Source organism: Bactrocera dorsalis, chromosome 2 (assembly GCF_023373825.1).
Source record: "Bactrocera dorsalis isolate Fly_Bdor chromosome 2, ASM2337382v1, whole genome shotgun sequence".
Lineage (NCBI taxonomy): Eukaryota > Metazoa > Arthropoda > Insecta > Diptera > Tephritidae > Bactrocera > Bactrocera dorsalis.
In genome coordinates this window covers 77,325,425-77,343,400 of record NC_064304.1, presented here as the reverse complement: position 1 = coordinate 77,343,400, position 17,976 = coordinate 77,325,425, and the positions used below count along the sequence as shown (strand labels likewise).

Sequence of the window (17,976 nt, the reverse complement as noted above, 5' to 3'; positions counted from 1 at the left end):
AACGAATAAATGACTTATATTTATATATTGAAAAAAGAGTTGTTGGTGTTGTGAATATGTTAACTAACTCGCAAGTTACAATGTGGCACAACAGATACGGACACTTGAATTTTAAAAATTTACGTGAACTCAGTGAAAAAGAGTTAGTCCATGGTATGAAATTAAAGGGTATACCAAAACAAGTGAATTGCGATACGTGCAATAAAGCGAAAATTTGTGCATTACCGTTTGTACAAAAGACTGAGCGTTCAACGAAGAAAGTACTTGAACTTGTGCATACAGATGTGTGTGGGCCTATGAATGTTAAATCGCTAGGTGGTAATCGATTTTTTGTTACATTTATAGACGATTTTTCTAGAAAGACATTTGTATACTTTATGAAGGCCAAAAGTGAAGTTTTTGAAAAATTTAGAAATTTTAAAAGTTATGTTGAATGCCAAATGGACTGTAAGATAAAAGCCATACGAAGTGATAATGGCAAAGAATATATAAACAGTGAATTCGATAATTTTTTGAAAAGTTGTGGTATAAAGAGGGAATTGACCGTCCCGTATACACCCCAGCAAAATGGTGTTGCGGAGCGAGCTAACCGAACCATAGTCGAAATGGCCAAAAGCTTATTAATTCACGCAAATCTTGGTCAATTTTTGTGGGCTGAAGCGGTACAAACCGCAGTGTATTTACGAAATAGATGCCCAACGAAGGCATTGAATTCTCGTACTCCATTTGAGGTGTGGAAGCAGCGTAAACCATCAGTAAAGCATCTTCGTATTTTCGGGTCACGTGCATTTGCACTAGACAAAACAAACAAAGGCAAATTCGATGCGAAAGGCAAGGAGTATATTTTTGTGGGTTACTCCAATACAGCAAAAGCATATCGTTTATATGATCAACAGCGGCGTATTATAGTAGCAAGGCGCGACGTTAAATTCATTGAAGGCGAGTTTAATACGAGCATCACTTCAGAAAATAGTTCATCACAATGCAATAGTAATTTCGCGACAAACATCATTCGTCTTAAGTCTGCAGAAAACGAGCAGTCAGCAACTGAAAATGTAGGCAAGCGTGAAATGAGAAGCGACTTCGACGATGAGGAGGATGAGTTTGCCACAGCAAGTGATTCTGAAGCAGAGCAGAGCGCAACAAGTTCAGAACAAGGTGAGTTACCAAAACGTGGGCGTGGTAGACCAAAACATATTCGAACAGGTCAACCAGGCAGGCCAAAGAAGCAGTTTCAACTTTTAAATGTAAACTATACGGAAGATGAGGAAACGCCTCAAAGTCCAACGGAAGCATTGAGTGGTCAACATGCAGTTGAATGGCGAAAATCCATGCAGTTGGAATATGATGCTCTTATAGCCAATAATACATGGTTGTTAGTTGATTTACCGAAGGGACAAAAAGCCATTGGTTCAAAATGGGTTTATCGAATTAAGCGAGACGCCAGCGGAAATATCGATAAGTTTAAATCAAGATTAGTTGCAAAAGGCTGTGGGCAACAATTAGGTGTCAACTACTGGGAGACGTTCTCTCCAGTTATACGTTACGAGACGATACGCATGCTTTTTGCGATAGCTGCAGAAAAACAGCTGTACATGCATCATATTGATATATCGAACGCGTATTTGAACAGCAAACTTGAAGAAAATGTTTTCATGAAACAACCAGAGGGTTTTATCAGCAAGAAGTATCCAGAAAAGGTGTTAAAGCTACAAAAAGCAATTTATGGATTTAAACAATCCGGCCGTGTCTGGAATAGCACGTTAGACGCAGTTTTAACCAGCATCGGGTTCAAAAGGGGTAGACATGAGCCATGTTTGTACGTGAACAACAACAATGAGCAGTATAGTTATTTAGCAGTCTACGTTGATGATTTGATCATCATATGTCCCAGCGAAAATGAAATAGCAGAAATGAAGAAGAAGATAGCAGCAAAGTTCCAGATGCACGATTATGGTACTGTAAGTTATTTCCTAGGGTTGGAAATACAACGAAAAGGTGAAAAAGGTGCGATTTCTTTGCACCAGAAGAAGTACATCAGAGCAGTTCTCGATTCCTTTGGTATGCAACATTGCAGGGCAGTAGCAACACCACTTGACCCTGGGTTCCAAGTTGGATGCACAAACAAAAATTGTGTGAAGGTAAATGCTACTGAATATCAATCACTAATCGGTTCTCTCATGTATTTAGCGGTCTTGAGTCGGCCAGATATTTTGCACGCAGTAAGCAAACTTTCCAGGCACAATACAGATCCGCATATTGAGCACGAGACAGCAGCTAAGCATATACTACGTTATTTATCGGGCACCATCGACATGTCCATTGAATATTGCCAGACTGGTGAAGACGTAAAGGGGTTCGCCGACGCTGATTGGGCAAACGATTCGTCTGACAGAAAGTCGTACACAGGGTACGCTTTTTACTTAGGAGGTAGTTCTTTTTCGTGGTCCTCAACGAAGCAGAACATCACAGCATTAAGCAGCACTGAGGCTGAATATGTAGCCTTAGCAATGGCAGCAAAAGAGGCAATATACCTTAGCAGACTATTAAGAGAGATAGGCTGGTCAAGCTCAACACCAATAACGCTATATGGTGACAACATCAGCGCACAACATATCGCTCGCAATCCAGTTCACCACAAGCGTACAAAACACATAGATATTAAGTATCATTTCATTCGTGAAAAAGTTGAAAATAATGAAATCAATTTGAAATATGTATCCACAGATAAGAATGTTGCCGATATCTTAACAAAGTCTTTGTCTAAGCAAAAGCACTGTAATTTTGTAAAAATGCTTGGATTAAATTAAAGTTTTGTTAAAAAGTATGTAGATATATAAGCTTAAGAAGAAGTGTTGAAGTTGTAATCTTAATATCATCACTGTAATCTTAATATCATTAATATGGCAACCTTCTAAATGACATTATATGTATCATAGCGTCATAACTGTAATTGTAAGTTACTTATTACATTGTACGTTCAATTCAGTTCACTTCTTATTAAACCTTTGAACCATCAACACTGCGTTTCCTTATAACAGTCGTTCTCTACTACAGTGGTTATCTGCCAACAAAAATAAACAAAATCAAATAAAATTCGTCATCTCTCGCTTGTTTAACGATTTCCAGCAGAAAGTTGGCTAGATAGTAGTAGTTAGCAGTTAGAAAACTGACCTAATATATTTAATAATGATGACTGATATCAAAATATATTTATTTACAATAAAATGCTGATGCTATAAAACAAATATTTTCCGAATACAACCTTCCACTTAATTCACTAAAAATTTTTTTTTGAGTATGTACAGTATTAAATGAAATTTATTTCCGGTATTTGCAGTGTGTCTGTGTTTTTGTCTCCAATCATGCTAATTTGACAGTTTTCTACGCTGCAGTTTATTATATAGCTTATTGAATTCTACAAAATGTTCTTTTTCTTTATACAAAAATTATACCACTTCGGTTTTCACTTAAACAATCTCAAAGTTGTTTAGTTCACTAGTATTACGCAGCGTTGCGTCGACGAACGTATCGATGGCGAAAATCTTAGAGGTTACGGGTAAAAACGAAACGATCTCATCAATCCTTTTGTATCGGTTGTGGGTGGTGAAAAAAGCGAAGTGTAGGTGTGTAGTGTGGTTGGTATGATGTGTAGCTGTGGTTGTGTAGATGATATGTTGTGTTGCATTGGGTTGTGTAACCTTTTGGTATGTTGTGTGTCGGTTTTGTGCGATGAGTACTGCGAGATCAGATGTCGCATAAACAATAATAATAAACTGTTTCAAACATATTTTATTAAGTCTACAACTTTCTAATAGATGTCTCTAGGGTCAAGCACTGGTCGATTAAATCTTTTTATATTTATCTTGGACATTTGTGTCAACATTAACCCAACAAAATATTTGTAGAGATTTGTTTGCATTCCAAACTTATTCTCAACTGAAAATGTCACTTCTTGACCCGAATTCTCGATTTTTGCGGGAAATTTTGCTTTTCTATTGTAATTCCAAGAAAAGTGCGGCTGAGGACTCGTCCACGCTTTTCTGAGGCTGACACATATGTACATAGATAATACTATTACTCTACTACTTCCATCTATATGATTTCTATTAGAATTTTTGTAAAGCAACTTAAATTTACAAAAAGAAGCAAAGTTGTAAACCTAATATTTCATTTATCATAATTTTAAATTGATCGGTATCGATTAAAAACTTGCGTCGACTTATACAATATTTACCTACAGCTACCACTATGAAAGGCTTGGAGTATATAAGGGTTATTCTATAGTAGGGTAGGTCGATTCCGGATTTTTTTCGATTCGGGATTTCTAATAGTGCGGAAAAGTTGCCTTAGTACTTCCTGATTCCAATGCAACTTGCATCTTCAACCCCAACTCCGGCCTTGAAATTTCGGAAATTCGCCTAAAATCGTGAAATTGTCTACCTAGCGCCTGAAATACGCATCTCATGGCAAAATGTATAAAACATGGCCGTAGGACGAACCGTTCCCTAGATGGCTTGCGGCCATACTTCTTGACGTTGATTTCGCCGAGTGCTATCACTCACATTCATTCACCTACGCCAAAAACACGTTCGAATAGGTCTCCATACAAATATTTTTTCATCGAGTTCCTTCACTCTTGTCGGTGATTTCGCCGAGTTCTATCACTTACATTCATTTCCCTGCGCCAACTAGGCGAGGCGACAACTATGAACCTAGGAGTAAAGAGGTTACAGAAATAGTTGCAAAAAAGGTTGAAAATACTTTCAAAAAGTCATCTATTCCGATAGTTTCTCACACCAGAGTTGTACAAATGCTCACCACATACCATAAGAAATTTCTGACTTTTAAACAAATGTTTTTAAGGAACCCAATAGGTTTGAGCTCTAAAAGAGACGACTTTGTCTCTTCTGCCGGAAAATTATTTGACATCGCTAAAGAAAAGCTTTCAAAACGTCATTCAACATCAAAACTTACCAGAAAAGTATCAGCTAGAACACGTGACCATTCAGATCAGCCAGACTCTCATACAGACGACAACAATGTATGTGCGTCGCACATGGATTCTTCCAAAAACGATGCTGATGATGAATTTTCTCTTCCATCCTCTAAAACCAAACAAAACACACTAGTATTAGAACACACTGCTTTAGCTGCCCAAAGATTTGGAGTAAGTGATAGAGCAGCGGCCTTGATTGTTTCATCTGCTTTTCTGGATGCCAAAAAAGCAGGTTGGATAACAGAGGATCAGGCTAGCTTTGTCACTGACAAATGCAAGATTAGTCGGGCACAAAAAAGTGTTGGAGTTAAGCTCCAAAACACCGAAAGTATTTACTCTGTATATGGGCTGTATTTTGACGGCCGCAAAGACAATACACTTACACAAGTCAGCGAAGGTGAAAAGTACTACCGCGACACTGTCAAAGAGGAACATATTTCTCTTATAGCGGAACCTGGTTGTCATTACTTTGGCCACGTCACCTCTCCTTCCAGGTCAGCTGAGGATGAGACGCAAGCTAAATGGCAACATTTACAAGACAATTCAGTTGATGTGGAACATCTAGAAGTTGTCGGTGCTGATGGAACCAACACGAACACAGGTTGGAAAGGTGGAATCATTCGGAAACTAGAAGAAATAATAGGTAGGCCATTACAGTGGGTTGTTTGTCTTCTACATTTCAACGAACTTCCATTTCATGCTCTTTTCGAACACATAGATGGTGTTTCAAAGAGTCCAAATACATTCTCTGGCGACATAGGTAAACTACTCCCTGATTGTGAGAATTTACCTGTTGTCAAATTTGAAAGTTTTCCATCCTGCCAATTACCTTCTGAGGTTATTAATCCGACCCAACTTGGCACAGACCAAGCTTATCTCTATAAAATATCAGAAGCTGTTATTTCCGGTCAATGTTCCTCAGATTTAGCGTCGATGCATCCAGGTAACATGTGCAAATCTCGTTGGCTCACCTGTGCAAATAGAATTCTGAGATTATACATTTCTACTGACAAACCAACAAAGGAAATAAAGATTTTGGTCAAGTAACGGGTGATTTTTTTGAGGTTAGGATTTTCATGCATTAGTATTTGACAGATCACGTGGGATTTCAGACATGGTGTCAAAGAGAAAGATGCTCAGTATGCTTTGACATTTCATCATGAATAGACTTACTAACGAGCAACGCTTGCAAATCATTGAATTTTATTACCAAAATCAGTGTTCGGTTCTTTTCTTTTTTATCGACAAATTTTGTTCAGCGATGAGGCTCATTTCTGGTTGAATGGCTACGTAAATAAGCAAAATTGCCGCATTTGGGGTGAAGAGCAACCAGAAGCCGTTCAAGAACTGCCCATGCATCCCGAAAAATGCACTGTTTGGTGGGTTTGTACGCTGGTGGAATCATTGGACCGTATTTTTTCAAAGATGCTGTTGGACGCAACGTTACGGTGAATGGCGATCGCTATCGTTCGATGCTAACAAACTTTTTGTTGCCAAAAATGGAAGAACTGAACTTGGTTGACATGTGGTTTCAACAAGATGGCGCTACATGCCACACAGCTCGCGATTCTATGGCCATTTTGAGGGAAAACTTCGGACAACAATTCATCTCAAGAAATGGACCCGTAAGTTGGCCACCAAGATCATGCGATTTAACGCCTTTAGACTATTTTTTGTGGGGCTACGTCAAGTCTAAAGTCTACAGAAATAAGCCAGCAACTATTCCAGCTTTGGAAGACAACATTTCCGAAGAAATTCGGGCTATTCCGGCCGAAATGCTCGAAAAAGTTGCCCAAAATTGGACTTTCCGAATGGACCACCTAAGACGCAGCCGCGGTCAACATTTAAATGAAATTATCTTCAAAAAGTAAATGTCATGAACCAATCTAACGTTTCAAATAAAGAACCGATGAGATTTTGCAAATTTTATGCGTTTTTTTTTTTAAAAAAGTTGTCAAGCTCTTAAAAAATCACCCTTTACATACTTACAGTTTACTCACTTTTGTGGTTCTCAATAACATTCAACAGTTCAATCAAAGATGGCTCGCTCCATCTCTATGCTGCAATTCAAAGGTCGAGATTCTTACCTGCTAAACTGCGCAAGGTTGTCGATTCATCCATTCAACAGAATGCTTTCTTTGCTCTTCCAGAAAACATTCTCCTTAGTATGATGACTGACGAACTGATAGAAGTCAGAAAGTTGGCCCTTGACCGTCTTCTGGCAGCCAGAGAAGCAGAGTCTGCCACTGTAAATGGAAGGGTTAGATGTAATAATGTGCCAAAGCTGAATTTCAAAGCTAATACGAGTAATTATTACGATATGATTAACTGGAAGACTATTACCTTGACTGTTCCACCAGTTCTTTGTTCAGTTTCTAACGAAGAACTCATAAAAGGGCTGTCGGGAGACACTGCAGAGGTATGGAAATTTAATGAATTCCCCTCTACACTGAAATCTAGGCAACAAGTGCCAAAGTTTAGTACAAAATCTGATTTTATCAATAAATTTGACACAGATTCAGACTAAAACAAGCCTGACATATGGTTGGTTGGTTGGGTTGGGCTTGGGAGGAACCCAAAGAGCAGCCATCTCCACGCGGTGGGTTCTGGGTGACCAATACAGGTTAGCTGAGAGCTGCAACAATTTTCACCTTGCGCTTTGGCGCGCCGCCTTTTCGCTCGTATCTCGGGAACGGTTCGTCCTACGGCCATGATCACATACCATTTCGGTAGCAAATGACGTTACAAATAACTTTTGTTTTATACATTTTGCCATGAGATGCGTATTTCAGGCGCTAGGTAGACAATTTCACGATTTTAGGCGAATTTCCGAAATTTCAAGGCCGGAGTTGGGGTTGAAGATCCAAGTTGCATTGGAATCAGGAAGTACTAAGACAACTTTTCCGCACTATTAGAAATCCCGAATCGAAAAAAGTCCGGAATCGACCCACCCTATTCTATAGGCATAGGTTTGTACAATAATAACGACCACAGACTGTTGGAAGTGCAGTATCTGAATACTGATGACATAATGAATAAAATATTATTATTATATTAATTAGACGATACAACATAGAAAAACCAAAATCAAAAGATCTGTTGTTACTAACACGTAAACAGTTTTATTAGCTCGTTAATCGTATTGGGTCATTAGAGATACATATTAAATTCACAAGGGCTAAGGGAAGCTTGAACTGAATATAAAAATAATAGAATAAATGCCTAATTATTTTTTAAATTAATGATAAAAGATTGTCTGTTCAATGTGCAGCAGTGCGCACTAATGAAGTTCATGTATTCCTATGAAAGATTACACCATTCTTGAGGTCATTAGACTATCAAATATATTAATAAAGAATTCAGACGTACTGAGGTAGAACGTGGACAATATGAAAAAGTTGTAAACTGGCAACAAAGTGCATTGATACATTAATTAATTAAATTTTATTATGGTAATATTGAAATACATATCATTTTTATAGAGTTAAATTTAAACTTTGTAACAAATTTTTTACTACTTTTCAGTTTGAATACAACTTTCTTCTTCAAGTAATGCCCATTGACGGTTATGGAAAGGTAATAGGAAATTTGGAAGATACAATTATTCATTCGGAAATAGCAATAGATGTGACAAATATAAGCTTAGCTCTCCACGATTTTCGCATTCTCGACTACAGGTGAGAACAAGAACGTAGATTCCTATTTATGTGTTACTCTCGAAATATAAGTCAAAAGAAATAATTGGCATCAATAAAAAAATAAGTATAATTTATTCATTGGCGTTCATACTAAATTCGTATCCACATATGTATATTAGAGGTGTCTTATCTATCTGTCTAAATCAAAAACGGATATCTAGCAGGAGTTCAAAGGATTAGATTTAACTTCCGTTCTCGTAAAATGCATTCTTACATAAGTATATGTATACTATATTATTTCCAATGTTGTGTTTACAGGAAAATACATGTTCAATTGGATCAAATTCAAATAATAAGAGAATTAAGTGGATTAATATTGTCACCAATTACGAATTTATTCAAGGAACGAATAAGAACTTCAATATCGGATGGTTTGAAAAAAGAAATGGAATTTATATTTAATGATTTTAATGAAGGCGATCCTTTGCAACTTCGAATGTTTGCTAAACAGTTGCTAGCCGGATTAATAAGTTAATATGTTTATTATTAGATTTATTTGTATATGTACTTAATAAGAGTTCTTGTATAAACCAAATCTGATTTGCTTGGTTGTCAGGATAATTGCAGAACTATTGTGATTTTCAGTAGTGTTACAGAATGAGGTTTCATTTCTCTTTTTCAAATGTAAACGAAATCAGAATTCTATGCAGAAAATTAAAAATTGTAGACAACTTGATTAATTTTATTTGTGAAATTATTTTTTAAAACATCCAACAAAAAAAAAAGTTATGTACATGAGCAGGTTGGCAGTTTTTACTTTGTTTGTGAAGAAAGTAGGGAAAATGAAAAACTAGATTAAAAATTATTGCAGTTTTTTACTTTATTACAAAGAAAAAGGTGTAAAACGAAAACGAAAGATTTTAGCTTCATGTCCAAAAGAATCATAATAATAATTTAGCTGTTATAAATGTACATACTATACCTTTCACACTAGTGCTGAGTTTCCAACAAAAACGTGGATTCGAACAACAAACCAATAAAATCAGAATTCATAATATATATCTATAGGATAAATTAAATATTATTATAATAAACAAATAAAAGTAGTGAAAATATTATTTACAAATAAAAAGGGAGACGTTATCTGAAATATAATTCTTTTTATTTATGAATTCTTTCGACTTTTAACATAATTGAAATATAAACTGCAAATTTTACTAAAATCGATTGAGTAGAGTTTACTTCGGACAAATGAAAATTTTAATAAAGCGATGAATAAAATAAGGGTTTGTTTTAAATGAAGGTTTTGGTTACACGTATGTATACACATTTTAGATAGTGAGAAATGGGCTAGTTATAACCAAAATAAGAAAAAAAACGTTAATTTCGGTTGCATCGAAGCTAGCTTCGGTAATAATTTCTGAACAATTGTTGTGGATATTATAGCACTGCTTTATTTATTAATTTATTCGAAATTTCGTGAAGATGTCTCGACAAATAAAAAGACAAATTCTGTTCGTTCAATTTATATAATAAAGGCTCCGACAAATAACCAGCTTCTTGGGAAAACCAACTCAGCTCGACATGCTGATTTCCTTTCCTTTTGGGTGTTACAGACTTCATGTCAAATTTAATATACCATGTTCAGGGTATAAAAATTTAAAAACAAATTCCGCAACTATCCTTTAGTTTTATATTTATCAAATACAACGCCCTTTAAATATGGAAATGTACATAAAAATGTACATAATTTTTTTGTTTAATTTTCGAATTACTTTGAAAAACTGTGGAGTAAGAATTCTCTCTTTCTTTCCTTAGCTTACGAAAATTACAATGCTCTACTCATGATAGAGGCTCCATATCTAATCCGAATATTCCAGCTTAGTATAGAAATATTTTCAAAGAAGGCGAGGGTAAAAAGTGTGATAAATGATCACAGATTTCATCAAATCTGCAATATAAAAGGTTAACATTATATCTGTCTTGAATTAAACTTTTCTCCACAGGAAGTGGCTCAGTAAAATAATCGACAACAGTATTGTTATAAACTTCGCGTGAACGCTACTTCCAAAGAAAAAATTCACAAATTTGTTATCGTGAACTATACATGGGAAAAATCTCTCATATTCAAAAATTTTCCCTAATCGTAGATGTCATTCATAAAATTTATTCACAGTGAGGACCAACTATTAATAAAATGTAAGCATACTATTAACTATTGACTAAATTTTAAAAACTTTTTGGATCAACACCGAAAATCTTGATATACATATGTAAGAAAGGGTTTTAAAAAGGAAAATAAGGTGAAAGTCATGTATTTTTAATGAAGTTTTGATTCCATGAAGTTTTAATTCCTTCAACCGCAAGTTTTGATTCTAACATCAAAATCGATTTCAGAATGAAAAAGGCAACAATCGATTTTCAAGTTGCTACCCAATGTTTGGCAATGCAAGAAGTTTTAGCTTTTAATCCATACATCGGAAAATTGTTTATATTTATGCAGCTAATACCGATTAGATCTAAACAGATATGTACGATGTATACTTTACAGCTGTCGACCTTAAATCAAATCTGCAGCGACAAATTACTGTCAAAAATTTCTCACACATAAATTTTGTATAGCGCGTTAGAAAGTAAAGTTTTTACAATCATTAGTGTTGCAACATAGAGCGATAAACGTCTATAGCACTTACTCTAGACCCTAGCTCAAAAGACGGAAACATCTCAGAAAGTGAGCTTTACTGATTTGATGTGGCTGTTTGGTGACAGACCGCGGCACCGCGACAAAGAACAAAAAAGCTTCATAAAAGAACAACTAACAACAATGTGATAAGCAACTAAGAAAAATTTTATCGTAAAGAGATTTTAAAGTAAAGTCAGTAATTCGGTAAATAATTACTAAACGCGCTCAACTATGATTTTTACCAAAAGTTTTATACCCGACAACGTGAACTCTCTTTCATTGACAATAAATATTATCTTTAATAGATTATTGAGACTATTGATATGAGTACTGGTACTTATTATTAAAAGTAGAATGTAAGACTGTGCATTCTGGCAATCAGAAATGTTCTTCAATGTTTTCAATGAGCAATCATTAGAATATGCATTTATTTTACATTAGATAAAGGCCATGATTACCTCCGTTTGTTTATAACCATGAAAGGCAAAGAAGGGCGATAATTTTCTATAATGTGTTTTCGAGGTGTCACTGCTAAGTTATAGGATAGCGTAGAATAACTGTGCTTAAGCTTGGCCTTGACTAAGAGAGATCCCTCTAGTCAAAGAATACGATCACACAAATTTGTGAAGTTCGAACGAATATTCTATGGTTTTAATATAAGTGCAGATTTTTTAATTAATTGTAAAAGAGCCTCTGCCTGTACGAACGATGAGAACTTTAGTAGGTAATACTTCAAAATGTTGGAGAAATAGAATGATAAAAGGAATAGAGCCACCTGTTGCTTATTTACTAAGGAAGACAATCTTATTCTTCTTTATTTGCGTAGACAGCCGAATTTACAACAGAGCGCCAGTCATTTCTCCTTTTCACAATTTGGTGCCAATTCAAGATACTAAATTCAGTCAACACCTTCTCCACCTGATCTTTCTTTGAGGGCAATGATGTCAATATCGCCAACAGCAGTACACTCTTATGAAATATTGTACCTGCTCGATTAAGCTCTGCACCTCGAATAATTTTCTAAAGCAGTAGATTGAAGAAGTCGCACGATAGGGAGCCGCCTTGTCTGAAACCTCGTTTGGTATCAAACGGTTCGCAAAGGCATTTGTATTGCTCAGCGCCCGTTTACTCAGCCGTATTAGTTTTGTGGTATAACGTACCATATTTAAACATAACGGCAGCTCCTTTTCATTCTGTCAGAAATCGACCTTGGTGCGAGTCGACAATATTATCATACAATTCCTCTCATCCAAATGGTATTCCCTTTTCGCTAATTACAAAGCAAAACAGTTTAGGCTCATCCTACTAACACTCTTAGAAATATTAGCATAAATGTATGTAAATACTCGTATGTTACGGTACATGTTGTGCTCATCATCATCGTTGAAAACTTCGGCATTCTCTCTTTCTTCTGTGTTTCTTCTAAATAAAAAAAGGCTTCTGAAGCTTATACTACATATATTCTGTCTATTATTTTAACATAGAAATTACCAAAAAAAAGTTTAAAACATCATTTAATCAAATTTAGCTTTGTAAATCTAAAAAAAACAATGATGTCTTTAATTGTTACAATAATTTTCAATTACAAATATGTTACAATTATGCAAAGTTCGCATCTAAAATCGTTTAATATTTTACACAGAAACAATTCTCTCCCAATTTGGGGTGAAATGTTATTTAAATGTATGTAAAACAGCCAGCATTTTTCTCAGAAGGAATCGATCTATTGACTGGTAACATTAAGGGGATCTGTTGCAAGACACTTTAATTCGACAGTAATCCACATCTCGCACCAGCTCCTAATTCAATTGATTACACAGTGGTTTTGTTGCCTTAGGTTCATGGCATTATAAATGATTTTGTAAAATTCGCTCTCGTTTATTTTAAAATCTTATTCATTTTTCATTTTACTTTATAAAAAGCAGAAAACATGAAATCAAATAACTGAAATTTTTGCAATACTACATGTTACATTTCGTTTATAATTTTACAGTCGACGATCCCTTCTTAAGATCGAGCAGTAACGGGCGATTCCATCAACAACCTATCTTCCATCACTTTATATCCTAGTTTGCCTTGTTATAACCTTGATATAATTTGTGTGTTTCATTATTTATGATATTTCAAAATACTACATTTCCCACAAAACTAATACGGCTGTGTAAGCTGACGTTGAGCAACACGAAAAGCTCCGTCAGAATCGGGAAGGACCTCTTCGGCGATTCCCTATCGTGTGACTTTTTCAACCTGCTTCTGGAGATAATAATTCGAGCTGCAAAACTCAACAGAGAAGGTACCATCTTCTATAAGAGTGCACAACTGCTGGCGTATGCCGATGATATTGATATCATCGGCCTCAACACCCGCGCCGTTAGTTCTGCTTTCTCCAGACTGGACAAGAAGCAAAAGAAATGGGTTTGGCAGTGAACGAGGGCAAGACGAAATATCTCCATTTATCAAACAAACAGTCGTCGCACTCGCGACTTGGCACTCACGTCACTGTTGACAGTCATAACTTTGAAGATGTAGATAATTTCGTCTATCTTGGAACCAGCGTAAACACCACCAACAATGTCAGCCTGGAAATCCAACGCAGGATTACTCTTGCCAACAGGTGCTACTTCGGACTGAGTAGGCAATTGAAAAGTAAAGTCCTCTCTCGACGAACAAAAGCCAAACTCTATAAGTCGCTCATAATTCCCGTCCTGCTATATGGTGCAGAGGCTTGGACGATGTCAACAATGGATGAGTCGACGTTGCGAGTTTTCGAGAGAAAAGTTCTGCGAAAGATTTATGGTCCTTTGCGCGTTGGCCACGGCGAATATCGCATTCGATGGAACGAAAACACTCCAGCTCTGAAAGTATTCGACTCAGTACCCGCCGGGAGAAGCAGAGGAAGAGGAAGACCTTCACTCCGTTAGAAGGACCGAGTGGAGAAGGAGCTGGCTTCGCTTGGAATATCCAATTGGCGCCATGTTGCGAAAAGAAGAAACGACTGGGGCGCGGTTGTTAACTCGGCTATAATCGCGCCAATTAAGAAGAAGAAGAAGATACTACATGCGGAAATTTTTTACAAATGTCGCCAAAACAATATTCTTCCACGCTTTGACAAATTGCTTTATCATTCTTAAATTGATCCCGTATTGACACACTGAGTTCATTTTAAGAAAACTTTTTGCATTGGATGTTTCACCCTCTTATTCACATCCATTGGTACACTGTACTGATATCTGGGTCAGGCATCATTGTTTCCGAGTAGCCCATACGAATTACTTTTGAAACGGAAGCGAGATTTTCATTAAGTAAAATAGGACATTTTGACATCCACGTTTGATTTTTTATAAAATCTTAAAAAAATTTTCATATTTTTGGTAAAGAGTCTGAGAGTGGGGACCAAGTGATGTTTATAAAAAATGGTGCGCAGAACCCTAATCATGACTAAAAAACTAAATGCTTCTTACTAACAACACGATAATTATGATTATAGTACATATGAGTATTAGATGTACAAAACACATTCAACATTTTCATGAACACGGATACTTGTAAGCATCAAAATTTACTAATTTTGTTTTTGTAGAAAGATGGAGCAGACCTTCCATTGCCCGACCATGAAGAAGTTCGAATAGCAATTGTCCGCCTGAAAAACAACAAAGCGGCAGGGGCCGATGGATTGCCGGCCGAGCTATTCAAACACAAAAGTATGCCCAACGATTGGAATTTAAGTGTGCTATGCCCAATCCAAAAAAAGGAGACCCCACAATCTGCGCCAACTACCGTGGGATAAGCCTCCTCAACATCGCATATAAGGTTCTATCGAGCGTATTGTGTGAAAGATTAAAGCCCACCGTCAACAAACTGATTGGACCTTATCAGTGTGGCTTCAGACCTGGTAAATCAACAACCGACCAGATATTCACCATGCACCAAATCTTGGAAAAGACCCGTGAAAGGACAATCGACACTCACCACCTATTCGTCGATTTCAAAGCTGCTTTCGACAGCACGAAAAGGAGCTGCCTTTATGCCGCGATGTCTGAATTTGGTATCCCCGCAAAACTAATACGGCTGTGTAAACTGACGTTGAGCAACGCGAAAAGCTTCGTCAGGATCGGGAAGGACCTGTCCGAGCCGTTCGATACCAAACGAGGTTTCAGACAAGGCGACTCCCTATCGTGCGACTTTTTCAATCTGCTGCTGGAGAAAATTATTAGAGCTGCAGAACAGAATCGAGCAGGTACAATCTTTTATAGGAGTGTACAGCTGCTGGCGTATGCCGATGATATTGATATCATCGGTCTCAACACCCGCGCCGTTAGTTCTGCTTTCTCCAGACTGAACAAGGAAGCAAAAGAAATGGGTCTCGCAGTGAACGAGGGCAAGACGAAATATCTCCTGTCATCAAACAAACAGTCGTCGCACTCGCTACTTGGCTCTCACGTCACTGTTGACAGTCATAACTTTGAAGTTGTAGATAATTTCGTCTATCTTGGAACCAGCGTAAACACCACCAACAATGCCAGCCTGGAAATCCAACGCAGGATTACTCTTGCCAACAGGTGCTACTTCGGACTGAGTAGGCAATTGAAAAGTAAAGTCCTCTCTCGACGAACAAAAATCAAACTCTATAAGTCGCTCATAATTCCCGTCCTGCTATATGGTGCAGAGGCTTGGACGATGACAACAACCGATGAGTCGACGTTGCGAGTTTTCGAGAGAAAAGTTCTGCGAAAGATTTATGGTCCTTTGCGCGTTGGCCACGGCGAATATCGCATTCGATGGAACGATGAGCTGTATGAGATATACGGCGACATTGACATAGTTCAGCAAATTAAAAGACATCGGCTACGCTGGCTAGGTCATGTTGTCCGGATGGATGAAAACACTCCAGCTCTGAAAGTATTCTACGCAGTACCCGCCGCGGGAAGCAGAGGAAGAGGAAGACCTCCACTCCGGTGGAAGAACGAAGTGGAGAAGGACCTGGCCTCGCTTGGAATATCCAATTGGCGGCACGTAGCGAAAAGAAGAAACGACTGGCGCGCTGTTGTTGATTCGGCTATAATCGCGTAAGCGGTGTCTACGCCAGTAAAGAAGAAGAAATTTAAAAACATTTTAAACAGCAAGAAGTTTAATTTAAGAGCATTTCTGCTGGACAAAACATTTCCATTCAACTCTAATATATACTTTGCATAAAAAAATAAAACATAAGAATACTTATTAGGGGCCATCCATAAATTACGTCACACGAATTTAAGGACTTTTTAACCCCTCCCCCCGTTCTTGTCACAAGTTGTCACATTTTGAACTTCCCCCTCTTTCTCGTGACGTCACACATTTTCCAATTTAATAGATTTATAAAAAAATAAAAAAAAAACAGGTTATTCTATTTATTCGTATATTTATTGAATAATCTTTAATAAAATTTTAGTTAAGTGTGTTAGTTAAATACTAAAGTACAGAGACAACGAATGACTAGTCAAGAAATAATATATATTGCCTTAATTATACTAATTAAAAATACAAAACTTAATCATCTTATGTCCATGGACTTTTGACTCCTTTATATCATTTATTACTGGTAAATCAGGCACTTCATTTTCGTTCTGAATTTGAATGTCAGGAACATCTTTCGTATCAACATCGCCTTCTTCCATCCATAAAGCATCGTCATCATTCATTAAACAGAGAATCTCTCGGACACGTCTAGCCGCAATTCTTTGAGGACGAATTTTCGCGATAGGTAACAGCTCTTGTTTTTTATGTGATGTTTGTGTTGATTTGTGGCTTTATACAATATGAAGAAAAATATAGGCGATATATGCTACACGGTCTTTTAAATAAGTATGACTCGACACTGGGGCAATAACTATCATATGGAACTTGTTTCAGATGGGATGATGCTTGGAGATTTAATAATATCTATAGTAATAATGGAGTAAACTTAGCGTCGTTGTCTTTTGAAATGTGATGTCACAAAGTTTCCCCCCCAAACGGCCATAGATCAGTAGAATAACCCTCAATTTCTATTGGTATTGACAATGATGCTAGAGAGATTTTTTGAGGCTCCCAAAATTTCTGTGAAGTATTCAACTGGCCATGTTTTTTAATTCTGACCACAATCTCTAGTCCAAAAGATTATAATTTGGACTTCCGGATGATCAATTCAAACAGGGTTAAATCGCCGAAATAATCTGCAACTATGAAAATAGCATATTGCTTCTAAACTGGGAGCTGGGTGCTTTTACGTAATGCACTGGAGCAGAATCTTACTAGAAGATCCAATGCTTCCCATTGAAGAGAGTACTCATACAACCTTTGGAATATCATTTTTAGCGCGTTTGGAAGTTTTTGTGTAGATTTTGTCGTTTTGCCTACTAAAAACTTCAACAGTGAACTTTTTTTTTAGAAAAATGTGTGGATACAGTGTTAACTTAGTAGTTATAGTCTTTTAATAGCAATTCTTTTTTCTAATAGCAACAAAAATTAATTATTAAACTCAAAACATGCATTAAAAAAAGTTTACATTAAGTACAAAATTAACTTCTGAAACATTTTAGTATTTGTCGTAGTTGGGTTGCCGTCTATAACTTTTCGAACCCGCCGTTGTTTCGATTCTTGTAGATTCGTTAACTCTGCAGACGTTATCCTATTATAAT

At 36.7% G+C, this 17,976-nt stretch overlaps 1 protein-coding gene across 1 annotated transcript in view; it reads left to right on the top strand.

Moving 5' to 3' along the window:
* LOC105226962 (uncharacterized) overlaps positions 1-9,860 on the top strand; it is a 131,341-nt gene extending 121,481 nt beyond the window's left edge. The window contains exons 4-5 of the mRNA XM_049450239.1: positions 8,525-8,676; positions 8,956-9,860. Coding sequence (XP_049306196.1) covers positions 8,525-8,676; positions 8,956-9,172 — 369 coding nt within the window. The 3' untranslated portion in view covers positions 9,173-9,860. The remainder of the gene's footprint in view (positions 1-8,524; positions 8,677-8,955) is intronic.
* The last annotated feature ends 8,116 nt before the right edge of the window (positions 9,861-17,976 follow it).